We start from the raw sequence: 20,000 nt of genomic DNA on the forward strand, positions 1-20,000 counted from the left end.
TGACGGCGTAGTGTGTTACTAATGGTTTTCTTTGAGACTGTGGTCCCAGCTCTCTTCAGGTCATTGACCAGGTCCTGCCGTGTAGTTCTGGGCTGGTCCCCCACCTTCCTCATGATCATTGATGCCCCACGAGGTGAGATCTTGCATGGAGCCCCAGACCGAGGGTGATTGACCGTCATCTTGAACTTCTTCCATTTTCTAATAATTGTGCCAACAGTTGTTGCCTTCTCACCAAGCTGCTTGCCTATTGTCCTGTAGCCCATCCCAGCCTTGTGCAGGTCTACAATTTTATCCCTGATGTCCTTACACAGCTCTCTGGTCTTGGCCATTGTGGAGAGGTTGAAGTCTGTTTGATTGAGTGTGTGGACAGGTGTCTTTTATACAGGTAACGAGTTCAAACAGGTGCAGTTAATACAGGTAATGAGTGGAGAACAGGAGGGCTTCTTAAAGAAAAACTAACAGGTCTGTGAGAGCCGGAATTCTTACTGGTTGGTAGGTGATCAAATACTTATGTCATGTAATAAAATGCAAATTAATTACTTAAAAATCATACAATGTGATTTTCTGGATTTTTGTTTTCGATTCCGTCTCTCACAGTTGAAGTGTACCTATGATAAAAATTACAGACCTCTACATTCTTTGTAAGTAGGAAAACCTGCAAAATCGGCAGTGTTTCAAATCCCCACTGTATATACCATTGGATGAGGTAATGTTTTGGTACCAAGAACGAGATTAGAACCTCGTTTTAGAGACCAAACTGAACGATAATTTATAGTGAATGCTGTCTAGCTAGGGGATACTCCTCTCTCAAGTAAAAGTCTTTCTTTGTGAACAGTTCCTATTATCTGTGGTTTGTCATGTCGACTAGGGGGTGGATCTTTGCTATAACAGATCTCAGTTGCCATTATGTTGGTCACTCTCAACTTTTCATTAGAGATACTGAAATGTTGAAAGTCAAAAGCTATTGCAAAAGCTGAATTATTATTAAAGGTGAAGTTTAAGTATAACTCTGACTGGTGTGTGGTTTGCTCTCTCCTTATTTGGTAATACAGGAAATTGCCACGACAAGACCCAGCAGTAAGGTTATTGATATAGATTAGTATGGTAGAAGACCCAGCAGTAAGGTTATTGATATAGATTAGTATGGTAGAAGACCCAGCAGTAAGGTTATTGATATAGATTAGTATGGTAGTAGACCCAGCAGTCAGGTTATTGATATAGATTAGTATGGTAGAAGACCCAGCAGTCAGGTTATTGATATAGATTAGTATGGTATGGTAGAAGACCCAGCAGTAAGGTTATTGATATAGATTAGTATGGTAGAAGACCCAGCAGTAAGGTTATTGATATAGATTAGTATGGTAGAAGACCCAGCAGTAAGGTTATTGATATAGATTAGTATGGTAGAAGACCCAGCAGTAAGGTTATTGATATAGATTAGTATGGTAGAAGAACCAGCAGTCAGGTTATTGATATAGATTAGTATGGTAGAATACCCTGCAGTAAGGTTATTGATATAGATTAGTATGGTAGAAGACCCAGCAGTCAGGTTATTGATATATATTAGTATGGTAGAAGACCCAGCAGTCAGGTTATTGATATATATTAGTATGGTAGAAGAGCCTGCAGTAAGGTTATTGATATAGATTAGTATGGTAGTAGACCCAGCAGTAAGGTTATTGATATAGATTAGTATGGTAGAAGACCCAGCAGTCAGGTTATTGATATATATTAGTATGGTAGAAGACCCAGCAGTCAGGTTATTGATATAGATTAGTATGGTAGAAGAACCAGCAGTCAGGTTATTGATATAGATTAGTATGGTAGAATACCCTGCAGTAAGGTTATTGATATAGATTAGTATGGTAGAAGACCCAGCAGTCAGGTTATTGATATATATATTAGTATGGTAGAAGACCCAGCAGTCAGGTTATTGATATATATTAGTATGGTAGAAGAGCCTGCAGTAAGGTTATTGATATAGATTAGTATGGTAGTAGACCCAGCAGTAAGGTTATTGATATAGATTAGTATGGTAGAAGACCCAGCAGTCAGGTTATTGATATATATTAGTATGGTAGAAGACCCAGCAGTCAGGTTATTGATATAGATTAGTATGGTAGAAGAGCCAGCAGTAAGGTTATTGATATAGATTAGTATGGTAGTAGACCCAGCAGTAAGGTTATTGATATAGATTAGTATGGTAGAAGAGCCAGCAGTAAGGTTATTGATATAGATTAGTATGGTAGTAGACCCAGCAGTCAGGTTATTGATATAGATTAGTATGGTAGAAGACCCAGCAGTCAGGTATTGATATAGATTAGTATGGTAGAAGAGCCAGCAGTAAGGTTATTGATATATATTAGTATGGTAGTAGACCCAGCAGTCAGGTTATTGATATAGATTAGTATGGTAGAAGACCCAGCAGTCAGGTATTGATATAGATTAGTATGGTAGAAGACCCAGCAGTCAGGTTATTGATATATATTAGTATGGTAGAGGACCCAGCAGTCAGGTATTGATATACATTAGTATGGTAGAAGACCAAGCAGTCAGGTTATTGATATAGATTAGTATGGTAGAAGACCCAGCAGTCAGGTATTGATATAGATTAGTATGGTAGAAGACCCAGCAGTCAGGTATTGATATAGATTAGTATGGTAGAAGACCCAGCAGTCAGGTTATTGACATAGATTAGTATGGTAGAAGACCCAGCAGTCAGGTTATTGATATAGATTAGTATGGTAGTAGACCCAGCAGTCAGGTTATTGATATAGATTAGTATGGTAGAAGACCCAGCAGTCAGGTATTGATATAGATTAGTATGGTAGAAGAGCCAGCAGTAAGGTTATTGATATATATTAGTATGGTAGTAGACCCAGCAGTCAGGTTATTGATATAGATTAGTATGGTAGAAGACCCAGCAGTCAGGTATTGATATAGATTAGTATGGTAGAAGACCCAGCAGTCAGGTTATTGATATATATTAGTATGGTAGAGGACCCAGCAGTCAGGTATTGATATACATTAGTATGGTAGAAGACCAAGCAGTCAGGTTATTGATATAGATTAGTATGGTAGAAGACCCAGCAGTCAGGTATTGATATAGATTAGTATGGTAGAAGACCCAGCAGTCAGGTATTGATATAGATTAGTATGGTAGAAGACCCAGCAGTCAGGTTATTGACATAGATTAGTATGGTAGAAGACCCAGCAGTCAGGTTATTGATATAGATTAGTATGGTAGAAGACCCAGCAGTCAGGTTATTGATATAGATTAGTATGGTAGAAGACCCAGCAGTCAGGTATTGATATAGATTAGTATGGTAGAAGACCCAGCAGTCAGGTATTGATATAGATTAGTATGGTAGAAGACCCAGCAGTCAGGTTATTGACATAGATTAGTATGGTAGAAGACCCAGCAGTCAGGTTATTGACATAGATTAGTATGGTAGAAGACCCAGCAGTCAGGTATTGATATAGATTAGTATGGTAGAAGACCCAGCAGTCAGGTTATTGACATAGATTAGTATGGTAGAAGACCCAGCAGTCAGGTTATTGACATAGATTAGTATGGTAGAAGACCCAGCAGTCAGGTTATTGATATAGATTAGTATGGTAGAAGACCCAGCAGTCAGGTTATTGATATAGATTAGTATGGTAGAAGACCCAGCAGTCAGGTTATTGACATAGATTAGTATGGTAGTAGACCCAGCAGTCAGGTATTGATATAGATTAGTATGGTAGAAGACCCAGCAGTCAGGTTATTGACATAGATTAGTATGGTAGAAGACCCAGCAGTCAGGTTATTGACATAGATTAGTATGGTAGAAGACCCAGCAGTCAGGTTATTGACATAGATTAGTATGGTAGAAGACCCAGCAGTCAGGTATTGATATAGATTAGTATGGTAGAAGACCCAGCAGTCAGGTTATTGATATAGATTAGTATGGTAGAAGACCCAGCAGTCAGGTTATTGACATAGATTAGTATGGTAGTAGACCCAGCAGTCAGGTATTGATATAGATTAGTATGGTAGAAGACCCAGCAGTCAGGTTATTGACATAGATTAGTATGGTAGAAGACCCAGCAGTCAGGTTATTGATATAGATTAGTATGGTAGAAGACCCAGCAGTCAGGTATTGATATAGATTAGTATGGTAGAAGACCCAGCAGTCAGGTATTGATATAGATTAGTATGGTAGAAGACCCAGCAGTCAGGTTATTGATATAGATTAGTATGGTAGAAGACCCAGCAGTCAGGTTATTGATATAGATTAGTATGGTAGAAGACCCAGCAGTCAGGTATTGATATAGATTAGTATGGTAGAAGACCCAGCAGTCAGGTTATTGATATAGATTAGTATGGTAGTAGACCCAGCAGTCAGGTTATTGATATAGATTAGTATGGTAGAAGACCCAGCAGTCAGGTTATTGATATAGATTAGTATGGTAGAAGACCCAGCAGTCAGGTTATTGATATAGATTAGTATGGTAGAAGACCCAGCAGTCAGGTTATTGATATAGATTAGTATGGTAGTAGACCCAGCAGTCAGGTTATTGATATAGATTAGTATGGTAGAAGACCCAGCAGTCAGGTATTGATATAGATTAGTATGGTAGAAGACCCAGCAGTCAGGTTATTGATATAGATTAGTATGGTAGAATACCCTGCAGTAAGGTTATTGATATAGATTAGTATGGTAGAAGACCCAGCAGTCAGGTTATTGATATAGATTAGTATGGTAGAAGACCCAGCAGTCAGGTATTGATATAGATTAGTATGGTAGAAGACCCAGCAGTCAGGTATTGATATAGATTAGTATGGTAGAAGACCCAGCAGTAAGGTTATTGATATAGATTAGTATGGTAGAAGACCCAGCAGTCAGGTTATTGATATAGATTAGTATGGTAGAAGACCCAGCAGTAAGGTTATTGATATAGATTAGTATGGTATGGTAGAAGACCCAGCAGTCAGGTTATTGATATAGATTAGTATGGTAGAAGACCCAGCAGTCAGGTTATTGACATAGATTAGTATGGTAGAAGACCCAGCAGTAAGGTTATTGATATAGATTAGTATGGTAGAAGACCCAGCAGTCAGGTTATTGATATAGATTAGTATGGTAGTAGACCCAGCAGTCAGGTTATTGACATAGATTAGTATGGTAGAAGACCCAGCAGTCAGGTTATTGATATAGATTAGTATGGTAGAAGACCCAGCAGCAAGGTTATTGATATAGATGAGGAATAACAAGGTCTAATTATCCAACCCTGTGGTACACCAGGATATCTTGGCCCTGGTAGATAAACAGCTGTTTGTGTTCCAGTTCCCACCAATATCAAACTACTTCACACAGCCATTGAAGAGGACTGGGACAACATTCCACAGGCCACCAATCAACAGGCTGATCAACTGCATGCGTCACGCAGCACCTTTTTTTAAACTCTCTGTATTCCCAGACGTGAAATCCATAGATTAGGGCCTAATGAATTTATTTCAATTGACTTCCTTATGTGAACTGTATGTCAGTATAGTCTTTGAAATTGTGCCATGTTGCGTTTATATTTTAGTTCAGTGTAAATATAATTTACAATCCCCTTATATAAACGGCTTACTCATTTACCTAGCTCTAATCAATAGCTAATCAATAGCTAAGAAAGCTGTTATCTTAAATTCAAGGTCAGAATACACGTAGAGAGAACACTGCATAAAAAGTAATGACGTTCCATTTACGGGCGCTGACCTCGGGTTGGAATTCCTCCGTAGGAACCAAACTGGGATGGAGCTGTCTGATTTTGTCCAATAGAAACTCTCATTTTCGTTACAAAACAAAGCAGTTTGCTACGGTTTGGACTAATGATTACCTTACACCTGGCTAACAGTATCACACCTGGCTAACAATATCACACCTGGCTAACAATATCACACCTGGCTAACAATATCACACCTGGCTAACAATATCACACCTGGCTAACAGTATCACACCTGGCTAACAATATCACACCTGGCTAACAATATCACACCTGGCTAACAGTATCACACCTGGCTAACAATATCACACCTGGCTAACAATATCACACCTGGCTAACAGTATCACACCTGGCTAACAATATCACACCTGGCTAACAGTATCACACCTGGCTAACAGTATCACACCTGGCTAACAATATCACACCTGGCTAACAATATCACACCTGGCTAACAATATCACACCTGGCTAACAATATCACGACACAAGGTAAGATTCTTCCTCTTTATTTAAGCACTGCCAGGGACTCACTTGGTGTGGAATTAAAGAGTCTCTGGCAACATCAAACCCAGAACAACGATATATCCAGTACACACAACACTGTACTGGGAAATCAATAGGAATGGTCATTCATACAGTATGTCCTCTTTCTAATAAAATATGACGAGCAAAAATACATTCATAATGCTGCTTTTGCTACATGGTGCAAAATAAATCATTGTAAAAAAATTATTTACAATATCAAAGTCAAAATTTACCCATAAAGCTGTATTGAAGGATTAATGTTTATAAGATTAAGTTCCGATGGTTCTCTCTCCGAGACCTGTTCAGATTGGTTCAGGAGGAGGAAGTGGTGTGAATGGGGAGTTTTACATCTTGCTCTGTTTGACTTCTTGGTTATGTTGCTCAACAACAGAATCCCTCTTCTTCTTCTTGTCAGAAGCCGTGCTGCTCTTGCTGCAGTCTGAGTCCTTTCTCTCCATCTCAACCCTGTCTCTCTTCTTCTCCTCCGGCTCGTGTTCCGGCTGGCGGAACTCGGCCTCGATCTCCGCTGGGTCAGTGTAGGTGTAGAAGTAGGACATGACAGCGAACACAATACACACCACCACAAGGAGAGAGGCAAACAGGATGTATTCTGCCCACTGGAACACAGAGACACACAGGGGTTAATATCACTACTCTGTCCCCTGGAACACACAGGGGTTAATATCACTACTCTGCCCCCTGGAACACACAGGGGTTAATATCACTACTCTGTCCCCTGGAACACACAGGGGTTAATATCACTACTCTGCCCCCTGGAACACACAGGGGTTAATATCACTACTCTGTCCCCTGGAACACACAGGGGTTAATATCACTACTCTGCCCCCTGGAACACACAGGGGTTAATATCACTACTCTGCCCCCTGGAACACACAGGGGTTAATATCACTACTCTGTCCCCTGGAACACACAGGGGTTAATATCACTACTCTGGCCCCTGGAACACACAGGGGTTAATATCACTACTCTGCCCCCTGGAACACACAGACACACAGGGGTTAATATCACTACTCTGTTCCCTGGAACACACAAGGGTTAATATCACTACTCTGTTCCCTGGAACACACAGGGGTTAATATCACTACTCTGGCCCCTGGAACACACAGGGGTTAATATCACTACTCTGTCCCCTGGAACACACAGGGGTTAATATCACTACTCTGTCCCCTGGAACACACAGGGGTTAATATCACTACTCTGTCCCCTGGAACACACAGGGGTTAATATCACTACTCTGTCCCCTGGAACACACAGACACACAGGGGTTAATATCACTACTCTGTCCCCTGGAACACACAGACACACAGGGGTTAATATCACTACTCTGTTCCCTGGAACACACAGGGGATAATATCACTACTCTGGCCCTGGAACACACAGGGGTTAATATCACTACTCTGTTCCCTGGAACACACAGGGGATAATATCACTACTCTGCCCCCTGGAACACACAGGGGTTAATATCACTACTCTGTTCCCTGGAACACACAGGGGATAATATCACTACTCTGCCCCCTGGAACACACAGGGGTTAATATCACTACTCTGTCCCCTGGAACACACAGGGGTTAATATCACTACTCTGGCCCCTGGAACACACAGGGGTTAATATCACTACTCTGTCCCCTGGAACACACAGGGGTTAATATCACTACTCTGTCCCCTGGAACACACAGACACACAGGGGTTAATATCACTACTCTGTCCCCTGGAACACACAGACACACAGGGGTTAATATCACTACTCTGCCCCCTGGAAAACACAGACACACAGGGGTTATTATCACTACTCTGTCCCCTGGAACACACAGACACACAGGGGTTAATATCACTACTGTGCCCCCTGGAACACACAGACACACAGGGGTTAATATCACTACTCTGGCCCCTGGAACACACAGGGGTTAATATCACTACTCTGTCCCCTGGAACACACAGGGGTTAATATCACTACTCTGCCCCCTGGAACACACAGGGGTTAATATCACTACTCTGTCCCCTGGAACACACAGGGGTTAATATCACTACTCTGTCCCCTGGAACACACAGGGGTTAATATCACTACTCTGTCCCCTGGAACACACAGGGGTTAATATCACTACTCTGCCCCCTGGAACACACAGGGGTTAATATCACTACTCTGTCCCCTGGAACACACAGGGGTTAATATCACTACTCTGTCCCCTGGAACACACAGGGGTTAATATCACTACTCTGTCCCCTGGAACACACAGGGGTTAATATCACTACTCTGGCCCCTGGAACACACAGGGGTTAATATCACTACTCTGTCCCCTGGAACACACAGACACACAGGGGTTAATATCACTACTCTGTCCCCTGGAACACACAGGGGTTAATATCACTACTCTGTCCCCTGGAACACACAGGGGTTAATATCACTACTCTGTCCCCTGGAACACACAGGGGTTAATATCACTACTCTGTCCCCTGGAACACACAGGGGTTAATATCACTACTCTGGCCCCTGGAACACACAGGGGTTAATATCACTACTCTGCCCCCTGGAACACACAGACACACAGGGGTTAATATCACTACTCTGTCCCCTGGAACACACAGGGGTTAATATCACTACTCTGCCCCCTGGAACACACAGGGGTTAATATCACTACTCTGTCCCCTGGAACACACAGGGGTTAATATCACTACTCTGTCCCCTGGAACACACAGACACACAGGGGTTAATATCACTACTCTGTCCCCTGGAACACACAGGGGTTAATATCACTACTCTGTCCCCTGGAACACACAGGGGTTAATATCACTACTCTGCCCCCTGGAACACACAGGGGTTAATATCACTACTCTGCCCCCTGGAACACACAGATGTTAATATCACTACTCTGTCCCCTGGAACACACAGACACACAGGGGTTAATATCACTACTCTGCCCCCTGGAACACACAGGGGTTAATATCACTACTCTGTCCCCTGGAACACACAGACACACAGGGGTTAATATCACTACTCTGTCCCCTGGAACACACAGACACACAGGGGTTAATATCACTACTCTGCCCCCTGGAACACACAGACACACAGGGGTTAATATCACTACTCTGTCCCCTGGAACACACAGGGGTTAATATCACTACTCTGTCCCCTGGAACACACAGGGGTTAATATCACTACTCTGCCCCCTGGAACACACAGACACACAGGGGTTAATATCACTACTCTGTTCCCTGGAACACACAGGGGATAATATCACTACTCTGCCCCCTGGAACACACAGGGGTTAATATCACTACTCTGTCCCCTGGAACACACAGGGGTTAATATCACTACTCTGTCCCCTGGAACACACAGGGGTTAATATCACTACTCTGTCCCTGGAACACACAGGGGTTAATATCACTACTCTGTCCCCTGGAACACACAGGGGTTAATATCACTACTCTGTCCCCTGGAACACACAGGGGTTAATATCACTACTCTGTCCCCTGGAACACACAGGGGTTAATATCACTACTCTGCCCCCTGGAACACACAGGGGTTAATATCACTACTCTGTCCCCTGGAACACACAGGGGTTAATATCACTACTCTGTCCCCTGGAACACACAAGGGTTAATATCACTACTCTGGCCCCTGGAACACACAGACACACAGGGGTTAATATCACTACTCTGTCCCCTGGAACACACAGGGGTTAATATCACTACTCTGCCCCCTGGAACACACAGGGGTTAATATCACTACTCTGTCCCCTGGAACACACAGGGGTTAATATCACTACTCTGCCCCCTGGAACACACAGGGGTTAATATCACTACTCTGGCCCCTGGAACACACAGGGGTTAATATCACTACTCTGTCCCCTGGAACACACAAGGGTTAATATCACTACTCTGGCCCCTGGAACACACAGACACACAGGGGTTAATATCACTACTCTGTCCCCTGGAACACACAGGGGTTAATATCACTACTCTGCCCCCTGGAACACACAGGGGTTAATATCACTACTCTGTCCCCTGGAACACACAGGGGTTAATATCACTACTCTGTCCCCTGGAACACACAGGGGTTAATATCACTACTCTGTCCCCTGGAACACACAGGGGTTAATATCACTACTCTGTTCCCTGGAACACACAGGGGTTAATATCACTACTCTGTCCCCTGGAACACACAGGGGTTAATATCACTACTCTGTCCCCTGGAACACACAAGGGTTAATATCACTACTCTGCCCCCTGGAACACACAGGGGTTAATATCACTACTCTGTCCCCTGGAACACACAGGGGTTAATATCACTACTCTGGCCCCTGGAACACACAGGGGTTAATATCACTACTCTGCCCCCTGGAACACACAGACACACAGGGGTTAATATCACTACTCTGTTCCCTGGAACACACAGGGGTTAATATCACTACTCTGTCCCCTGGAACACACAGACACACAGGGGTTAATATCACTACTCTGGCCCTGGAACACACAGGGGTTAATATCACTACTCTGGCCCCTGGAACACACAGGGGTTAATATCACTACTCTGTCCCCTGGAACACACAAGGGTTAATATCACTACTCTGGCCCCTGGAACACACAGGGGTTAATATCACTACTCTGTCCCCTGGAACACACAGGGGTTAATATCACTACTCTGGCCCCTGGAACACACAGGGGTTAATATCACTACTCTGGCCCCTGGAACACACAGGGGTTAATATCACTACTCTGTCCCCTGGAACACACAGGGGTTAATATCACTACTCTGCCCCCTGGAACACACAGGGGTTAATATCACTACTCTGTCCCCTGGAACACACAGGGGTTAATATCACTACTCTGGCCCCTGGAACACACAGGGGTTAATATCACTACTCTGTCCCCTGGAACACACAGGGGTTAATATCACTACTCTGTCCCCTGGAACACACAGGGGTTAATATCACTACTCTGCCCCCTGGAACACACAGGGGTTAATATCACTACTCTGCCCCCTGGAACACACAGGGGTTAATATCACTACTCTGTCCCCTGGAACACACAGGGGTTAATATCACTACTCTGTCCCCTGGAACACACAGGGGTTAATATCACTACTCTGTCCCCTGGAACACACAGACACACAGGGGTTAATATCACTACTCTGTCCCCTGGAACACACAGGGGTTAATATCACTACTCTGGCCCCTGGAACACACAGGGGTTAATATCACTACTCTGTCCCCTGGAACACACAGGGGTTAATATCACTACTCTGTCCCTGGAACACACAGGGGTTAATATCACTACTCTGTCCCCTGGAACACACAGACACACAGGGGTTAATATCACTACTCTGTCCCCTGGAACACACAGACACACAGGGGTTAATATCACTACTCTGTCCCCTGGAACACACAGGGGTTAATATCACTACTCTGGCCCCTGGAACACACAGGGGTTAATATCACTACTCTGTCCCCTGGAACACACAAGGGTTAATATCACTACTCTGGCCCCTGGAACACACAGGGGTTAATATCAATGAACTTGGGCCCAATCTGACCTCAGTACAGTGGTCATTATTGTTTATCGGGTTGTATAGGGTTCTAGAGGTTAGAAGATCTGTAGTAACCTGATCTGGAAGCTGTGCTGCCTCGGCAACAATCAGCACTATGATGTTTCCCACGGCGACGGTGAACAGCCAACCAGCCTGCAGCACCGACTTCATGTTGCTAGGCGCCTGCAGAGAAGAAGAAGAAGAAGAAGAAGAAGAAGAGGAAGAAGAAGAAGAAGAAGAAGAAGAGGAAGAAGAAGAAGAAGAAGAGGAAGAAGAAGAAGAAGAAGAAGAAGAAGAAGAAGAAGAAGAAGAAGAAGAAGAAGAGGAAGAAGAAGAAGAAGAGGAAGAAGAAGAAGAAGAAGAAGAAGAGGAAGAAGAAGAAGAAGAGGAAGAAGAAGAAGAAGAAGAAGAAGAGGTGTGCGTTAGGTTTTTTGGGGGGTTGAGATGAGAATTGAAAAGTTAATTGACAAAAGAAACAGATCTGAGTTGAGTTGTGTTTGGATGACAGAGACGAGAGCCACTAGAGGCTAGTGTGACGGGTGAGAGGGGCGCCCCCTACCTGTGAGTAGGAGAACTCCAGGCCGGTCACAGAGAACACCACCTCTCCTGCGGTCATGAGGAAGTACTGGGGGATCTGCCAGCCCATGTGGATGGTGTTGGGCTTGATGTCTTCTACCACCTGGATGGCCTGCCAACACTGGACACAGTAATCAACACATTAAACACTATTAATACACAGCAAACAACAGAAAAACATGCTTTAACACCCTGGCAAACAGCTCATCATGGACAACACAATCAGAGAGAGCGCATTGCTAGCTTGGTTCGGTGTCAGGGGTTACAGGATAGAGGACTTACGTCAGGGCTTCCGATGTTGAATGTGGACGGTATGACGAGGGTGAAGGCGCTGCCAAAGCCCAGCTCTTTAGAGTACAGACACGATGCACCACCACTGTTCATGATGGTAAACTCCGCCCTGAGACACACAACAGCCAATCAGATTCTCTTTAGAGTACAGACACGATGCACCACCACTGTTCATGATGGTAAACTCCGCCCTGAGACACACAACAGCCAATCAAATCTCTCCTCTCCCATCCCCCCCTATACGGTATGAATGTGCGTTGATAATGAAGCAAAAAAGCCACTCACTTTCCCTGTGGAACCAGACTGTAGTTGGAGACAGACAGAGGAGCGATGTCACCGACTCCCAACGTAACATTCAGCGCACTGCCCAAACCATTCACAAACCTACAGGATGGAAGAGCAGAACAACAGGTCAGGGTCCTGACCCTAACCACTAACGGGACTGTTGGAAACACTCAGGGTCCTGACCCTAACCACTAACGGGACTGTTGGTAACACTCAGGGTCCTGACCCTAACCACTAACGGGACTGTTGGTAACACTCAGGGTCCTGACCCTAACCACTAACGGGACTGTTGGTAACACTCAGGGTCCTGACCCGATCCACTAACGGGACTGTTGGTAACACTCAGGGTCCTGACCCTAACCACTAACGGGACTGTTGGTAACACTCAGGGTCCTGACCCTAACCACTAACGGGACTGTTGGTAACACTCAGGGTCCTGACCCTAACCACTAACGGGACTGTTGGTAACACTCAGGGTCCTGACCCTAACCACTAACGGGACTGTTGGTAACACTCAGGGTCCTGACCCTAACCACTAACGGGACTGTTGGTAACACTCAGGGTCCTGACCCTAACCACTAACGGGACTGTTGGTAACACTCAGGGTCCTGACCCGATCCACTAACGGGACTGTTGGTAACACTCAGGGTCCTGACCCGATCCACTAACGGGACTGTTGGTAACACTCAGGGTCCTGACCCGATCCACTAACGGGACTGTTGGTAACACTCAGGGTCCTGACCCTAACCACTAATGGGACTGTTGGTAACACTCCGGGTCCTGACCCTAACCACTAACGGGACTGTTGGTAACACTCAGGGTCCTGACCCTAACCACTAACGGGACTGTTGGTAACACTCAGGGTCCTGACCCTAACCACTAACGGGACTGTTGGTAACACTCAGGGTCCTGACCCTAACCACTAACGGGACTGTTGGTAACACTCAGGGTCCTGACCCTAACCACTAACGGGACTGTTGGTAACACTCAGGGTCCTGACCCTAACCACTAACGGGACTGTTGGTAACACTCAGGGTCCTGACCCTAACCACTAACGGGACTGTTGGTAACACTCAGGGTCCTGACCCTAACCACTAACGGGACTGTTGGTAACACTCAGGGTCCTGACCCTAACCACTAACGGGACTGTTGGTAACACTCAGGGTCCTGACCCTAACCACTAACGGGACTGTTGGTAACACTCAGGGTCCTGACCCTAACCACTAACGGGACTGTTGGTAACACTCAGGGTCCTGACTCTAACCCCTAACGGGACTGCTGGTAACACTCAGGGTCCTGACCCTAACCTCTAACGGGACTGTTGGTAACACTCAGGGTCCTGACTCTAACCACTAATGGGACTGTTGGTAACACTCAGGGTCCTGACTCTAACCACTAATGGGACTGTTGGTAACACTCAGGGTCCTGACCCTAACCACTAACGGGACTGTTGGTAACACTCAGGGTCCTGACCCTAACCCCTAACGGGACTGTTGGTAACACTCAGGGTCCTGACTCTAACCACTAATGGGACTGTTGGTAACACTCCGGGTCCTGACCCTAACCCCTAACGGGACTGTTGGTAAGACTCAGGGACCTGACTCTAACCCTTAACGGGACTGTTGGTAACACTCAGGGACCTGACCCGATCCACTAACGGGACTGTTGGTAACACTCAGGGTCCAGACCCGATCCACTAACGGGACTGTTGGTAACACTCAGGGTCCTGACCCTAACCACTAACGGGACTGTTGGTAACACTCAGGGACCTGACCCGATCCACTAACGGGACTGTTGGTAACACTCAGGGTCCTGACTCTAACCACTAATGGGACTGTTGGTAACACTCCGGGTCCTGACCCTAACCCCTAACGGGACTGTTGGTAAGACTCAGGGACCTGACTCTAACCCTTAACGGGACTGTTGGTAACACTCAGGGACCTGACCCGATCCACTAACGGGACTGTTGGTAACACTCAGGGTCCTGACCCTAACCACTACCGGGACTGTTGGTAACACTCAGGGTCCTGACCCTAACCACTAACGGGACTGTTGGTAACACTCAGGGTCCTGACCCTAACCCCTAACGGGACTGTTGGTAAGACTCAGGGACCTGACTCTAACCCTTAACGGGACTGTTGGTAACACTCAGGGACCTGACCCGATCCACTAACGGGACTGTTGGTAACACTCAGGGTCCTGACCCTAACCACTAACGGGACTGTTGGTAACACTCAGGGTCCAGACCCGATCCACTAACGGGACTGTTGGTAACACTCAGGGTCCTGACCCTAACCACTAACGGGACTGTTGGTAACACTCAGGGACCTGACCCGATCCACTAACGGGACTGTTGGTAACACTCAGGGTCCTGACTCTAACCACTAATGGGACTGTTGGTAACACTCCGGGTCCTGACCCTAACCCCTAACGGGACTGTTGGTAAGACTCAGGGACCTGACTCTAACCCTTAACGGGACTGTTGGTAACACTCAGGGACCTGACCCGATCCACTAACGGGACTGTTGGTAACACTCAGGGTCCTGACCCGATCCACTAACGGGACTGTTGGTAACACTCAGGGTCCTGACCCGATCCACTAACGGGACTGTTGGTAACACTCCGGGACCTGACCCTAACCACTAACGGGACTGTTGGTAACACTCCGGGTCCTGACCCGATCCACTAACGGGACTGCTGGTAACACTCAGGGTCCTGCCTCTAACCACTAATGGGACTGTTGGTAACACTCAGGGACCTGACCCGATCCACTAACGGGACTGTTGGTAACACTCAGGGTCCTGACTCTAACCACTAATGGGACTGTTGGTAACACTCCGGGTCCTGACCCTAACCCCTAACGGGACTGTTGGTAAGACTCAGGGACCTGACTCTAACCCTTAACGGGACTGTTGGTAACACTCAGGGACCTGACCCGATCCACTAACGGGACTGTTGGTAACACTCAGGGTCCTGACCCGATCCACTAACGGGACTGTTGGTAACACTCAGGGTCCTGACCCGATCCACTAACGGGACTGTTGGTAACACTCCGGGACCTGACCCTAACCACTAACGGGACTGTTGGTAACACTCCGGGTCCTGACCCGATCCACTAACGGGACTGCTGGTAACACTCAGGGTCCTGCCTCTAACCACTAATGGGACTGTTGGTAACACTCAGGGTCCTGACCCGATCCACTAACGGGACTGTTGTAACTGACCTGATGGCGTTCATGCCTTCATCGGGCTTCTTGCTCAAGTCGTAAACCTGGAGAGACGAGAGAGAAACAGGATGTTACATTCCATAGTGGCTGACTGATGAAAACAACATAGTGGCTGAGAGACTGATATCAACAACAGACATAGTGGCTGTTATATCAACAACAGACATAGTGGCTGACAGACTGATATCAACAACAGACATAGTGGCTGATAGACTGATATCAACAACAGACATAGTGGCTGAGAGACTGATATCAACAACAGACATAGTGGCTGAGAGACTGATATCAACAACAGACATAGTGGCTGAGAGACTGATATCAACAACAGACATAGTGGCTGAGAGACTGATATCAACAACAGACATAGTGGCTGATAGACTGATATCAACAACAGACATAGTGGCTGATAGACTGATATCAACAACAGACATAGTGGCTGAGAGACTGATATCAACAACAGACATAGTGGCTGAGAGACTGATATCAACAACAGACATAGTGGCTGATATCAACAAGAGATATAGTGGCTGATAGACTGATATCAACAACAGACATAGTGGCTGATATCAACAACAGACATAGTGGCTGATAGACTGATATCAACAACAGACATAGTGGCTGTTATATCAACAACAGACATAGTGGCTGACAGACTGATATCAACAACAGACATAGTGGCTGAGAGACTGATATCAACAACAGACATAGTGGCTGATAGACTGATATCAACAACAGACATAGTGGCTGAGAGACTGATATCAACAACAGACATAGTGGCTGAGAGACTGATATCAACAACAGACATAGTGGCTGAGAGACTGATATCAACAACAGACATAGTGGCTGAGAGACTGATATCAACAACAGACATAGTGGCTGAGAGACTGATATCAACAACAGACATAGTGGCTGAGAGACTGATATCAACAGCAGACATAGTGGCTGATAGACTGATATCAACAACAGATATAATGGCTGATATCAACAACAGACATAGTGGCTGATAGACTGACATAGTGGCTGATATCAACAAGAGATATAATGGCTGATTGACTGATATCAACAACAGACATAGTGGCTGAGAGACTGATATCAACAACAGACATAGTGGCTGAGAGACTGATATCAACAACAGACATAGTGGCTGATAGACTGATATCAACAACAGACATAGTGGCTGATAGACTGATATCAACAACAGACATAGTGGCTGAAATCAACACCAGACATAGTGGCTGATAGACTGAAATCAACAACAGACATAGTGGCTGATAGACTGATATCAACAACAGACATAGTGGCTGATAGACTGAAATCAACAACAGACATAGTGGCTGATAGACTGATATCAACAACAGACATAGTGGCTGAGAGACTGATATCAACAACAGACATAGTGGCTGATATCAACAACAGACATAGTGGCTGATAGACTGATATCAACAACAGACATAGTGGCTGAGAGACTGATATCAACAACAGACATAGTGGCTGATATCAACAGCAGACATAGTGGCTGAAATCAATAGACTGAGTCTTGGACTGAGACTAGAATGGTAGATCAACTCAGACCAAGACTAGAATGGTAGATCAACTCAGACCAAGACTAGAATGGTAGATCATCTCAGACCAAGACTAGAATGGTAGATCAACTCAGACCAAGACTAGAATGGTAGATCAACTCAGACCAAGACTAGAATGGTAGATCAACTCAGACCAAGACTAGAATGGTAGATCAACTCAGACCAAGACTAGAATGGTAGATCAACTCAGACCAAGACTAGAATGGTAGATCAACTCAGACCAAGACTAGAATGGTAGATCAACTCAGACCAAGACTAGAATGGTAGATCAACTCAGACCAAGACTAGAATGGTAGATCAACTCAGACCAAGACTAGAATGGTAGATCAACTCAGACCAAGACTAGAATGGTAGATCAACTCAGACCAAGACTAGAATGGTAGATCAACTCAGACCAAGACTAGAATGGTAGATCAACTCAGACCAAGACTAGAATGGTAGATCAACTCAGACCAAGACTAGAATGGTAGATCAACTCAGACCAAGACTAGAATGGTAGATCAACTCAGACCAAGACTAGAATGGTAGATCAACTCAGACCAAGACTAGAATGGTAGATCATCTCAGACCAAGACTAGAATGGTAGATCAACTCAGACCAAGACTAGAATGGTAGATCAACTCAGACCAAGACTAGAATGGTAGATCAACTCAGACCAAGACTAGAATGGTAGATCAACTCAGACCAAGACTAGAATGGTAGATCATCTCAGACCAAGACTAGAATGGTAGATCAACTCAGACCAAGACTAGAATGGTAGATCAACTCAGACCAAGACTAGAATGGTAGATCAACTCAGACCAAGACTAGAATGGTAGATCAACTCAGACCAAGACTAGAATGGTAGATCAACTCAGACCAAGACTAGAATGGTAGATCAACTCAGACCAAGACTAGAATGGTAGATCAACTCAGACCAAGACTAGAATGGTAGATCAACTCAGACCAAGACTAGAATGGTAGATCAACTCAGACCAAGACTAGAATGGTAGATCAACTCAGACCAAGACTAGAATGGTAGATCAACTCAGACCAAGACTAGAATGGTAGATCAACTCAGACCAAGACTAGAATGGTAGATCAACTCAGACCAAGACTAGAATGGTAGATCAACTCAGACCAAGACTAGAATGGTAGATCAACTCAGACCAAGACTAGAATGGTAGATCAACTCAGACCAAGACTAGAATGGTAGATCAACTCAGACCAAGACTAGAATGGTAGATCAACTCAGACCAAGACTAGAATGGTAGATCAACTCAGACCAAGACTAGAATGGTAGATCAACTCAGACCAAGACTAGAATGGTAGATCAACTCAGACCAAGACTAGAATGGTAGATCAACTCAGACCAAGACTAGAATGGTAGATCAACTCAGACCAAGACTAGAATGGTAGATCAACTCAGACCAAGACTAGAATGGTAGATCAACTCAGACCAAGACTAGAATGGTAGATCAACTCAGACCAAGACTAGAACGGTAGATCCTAGGACTATGGACCAAGCTTCGTTCTGTAGAGTCATTTCATCAGACGTTAGGATCAGTAAATATAGTGGCAAACTCACCAGGTTCATATCCAGGGTTGGAGAAACCAGGGCTGTGCGTCGGGTCTGTGACATTAAGGTCAGATCGGTCCCCGTTGACATGTTCTTGTTGAACACGACTCTGACTGGTTTGTCAAACGTCAAGTAGTCCCCAGTATTCACCTGAAGGAAGCAGAGAGGATCATGGGCATGTAAACATGGATCAGAATGTGTCTTCAATGACAGATGAGAATAGTTTTTGGGCACCACTTGACATGAAAGTAGAGGTTAAATGACTGGCCTGGTGAGCTGGTACAGACACGTCAACGGTCCCATCGATAGTAACAGTCAGAGGGGCGCTGTTGAGATTCAGGAACTTGACCTGGCCTTCCACACCTTGGGGCAGCTTGGGAAGGGTTTGCTGCAGGAACAATTCAAACTTGCCCTTAGCTCACCTTTTCACTCTCCTTTGCTCTCTCACTGTGTGAGTGTGTGTGTGGGGGGGTTGTATGTGTATATACATACATACATACATACATACATACATACATACATACATACATACATACTCACATCAATCTGTAACTGCAGCAGGGCAGCGGCTACAAAAGCCAACGCAGCAATCAGCATCCCCACTGTCATCCTCTTCAGAGGCCTACACATACACACACACAGACACACACACACACA

General features: G+C 45.1%; 1 protein-coding gene across 1 annotated transcript; it reads right to left on the reverse strand.

The window, feature by feature from the left end:
• Positions 1-6,260: 6,260 nt before the first annotated feature.
• LOC120040666 (solute carrier family 15 member 1-like) lies at positions 6,261-19,962 on the reverse strand (the record flags this gene model as incomplete). The annotated part of the gene is made up of 9 exons (XM_038985746.1): positions 6,261-6,895; positions 11,899-12,006; positions 12,383-12,520; positions 12,682-12,799; positions 12,976-13,074; positions 16,200-16,246; positions 19,353-19,493; positions 19,612-19,731; positions 19,884-19,962. Coding segments are annotated over 9 exons (1,123 nt in total), but the record flags the coding sequence as incomplete, so codon positions are not given.
• Between the last annotated feature and the right edge of the window lie 38 nt (positions 19,963-20,000).

This window comes from Salvelinus namaycush, unplaced genomic scaffold, assembly GCF_016432855.1.
Source record: "Salvelinus namaycush isolate Seneca unplaced genomic scaffold, SaNama_1.0 Scaffold3707, whole genome shotgun sequence".
Lineage (NCBI taxonomy): Eukaryota > Metazoa > Chordata > Actinopteri > Salmoniformes > Salmonidae > Salvelinus > Salvelinus namaycush.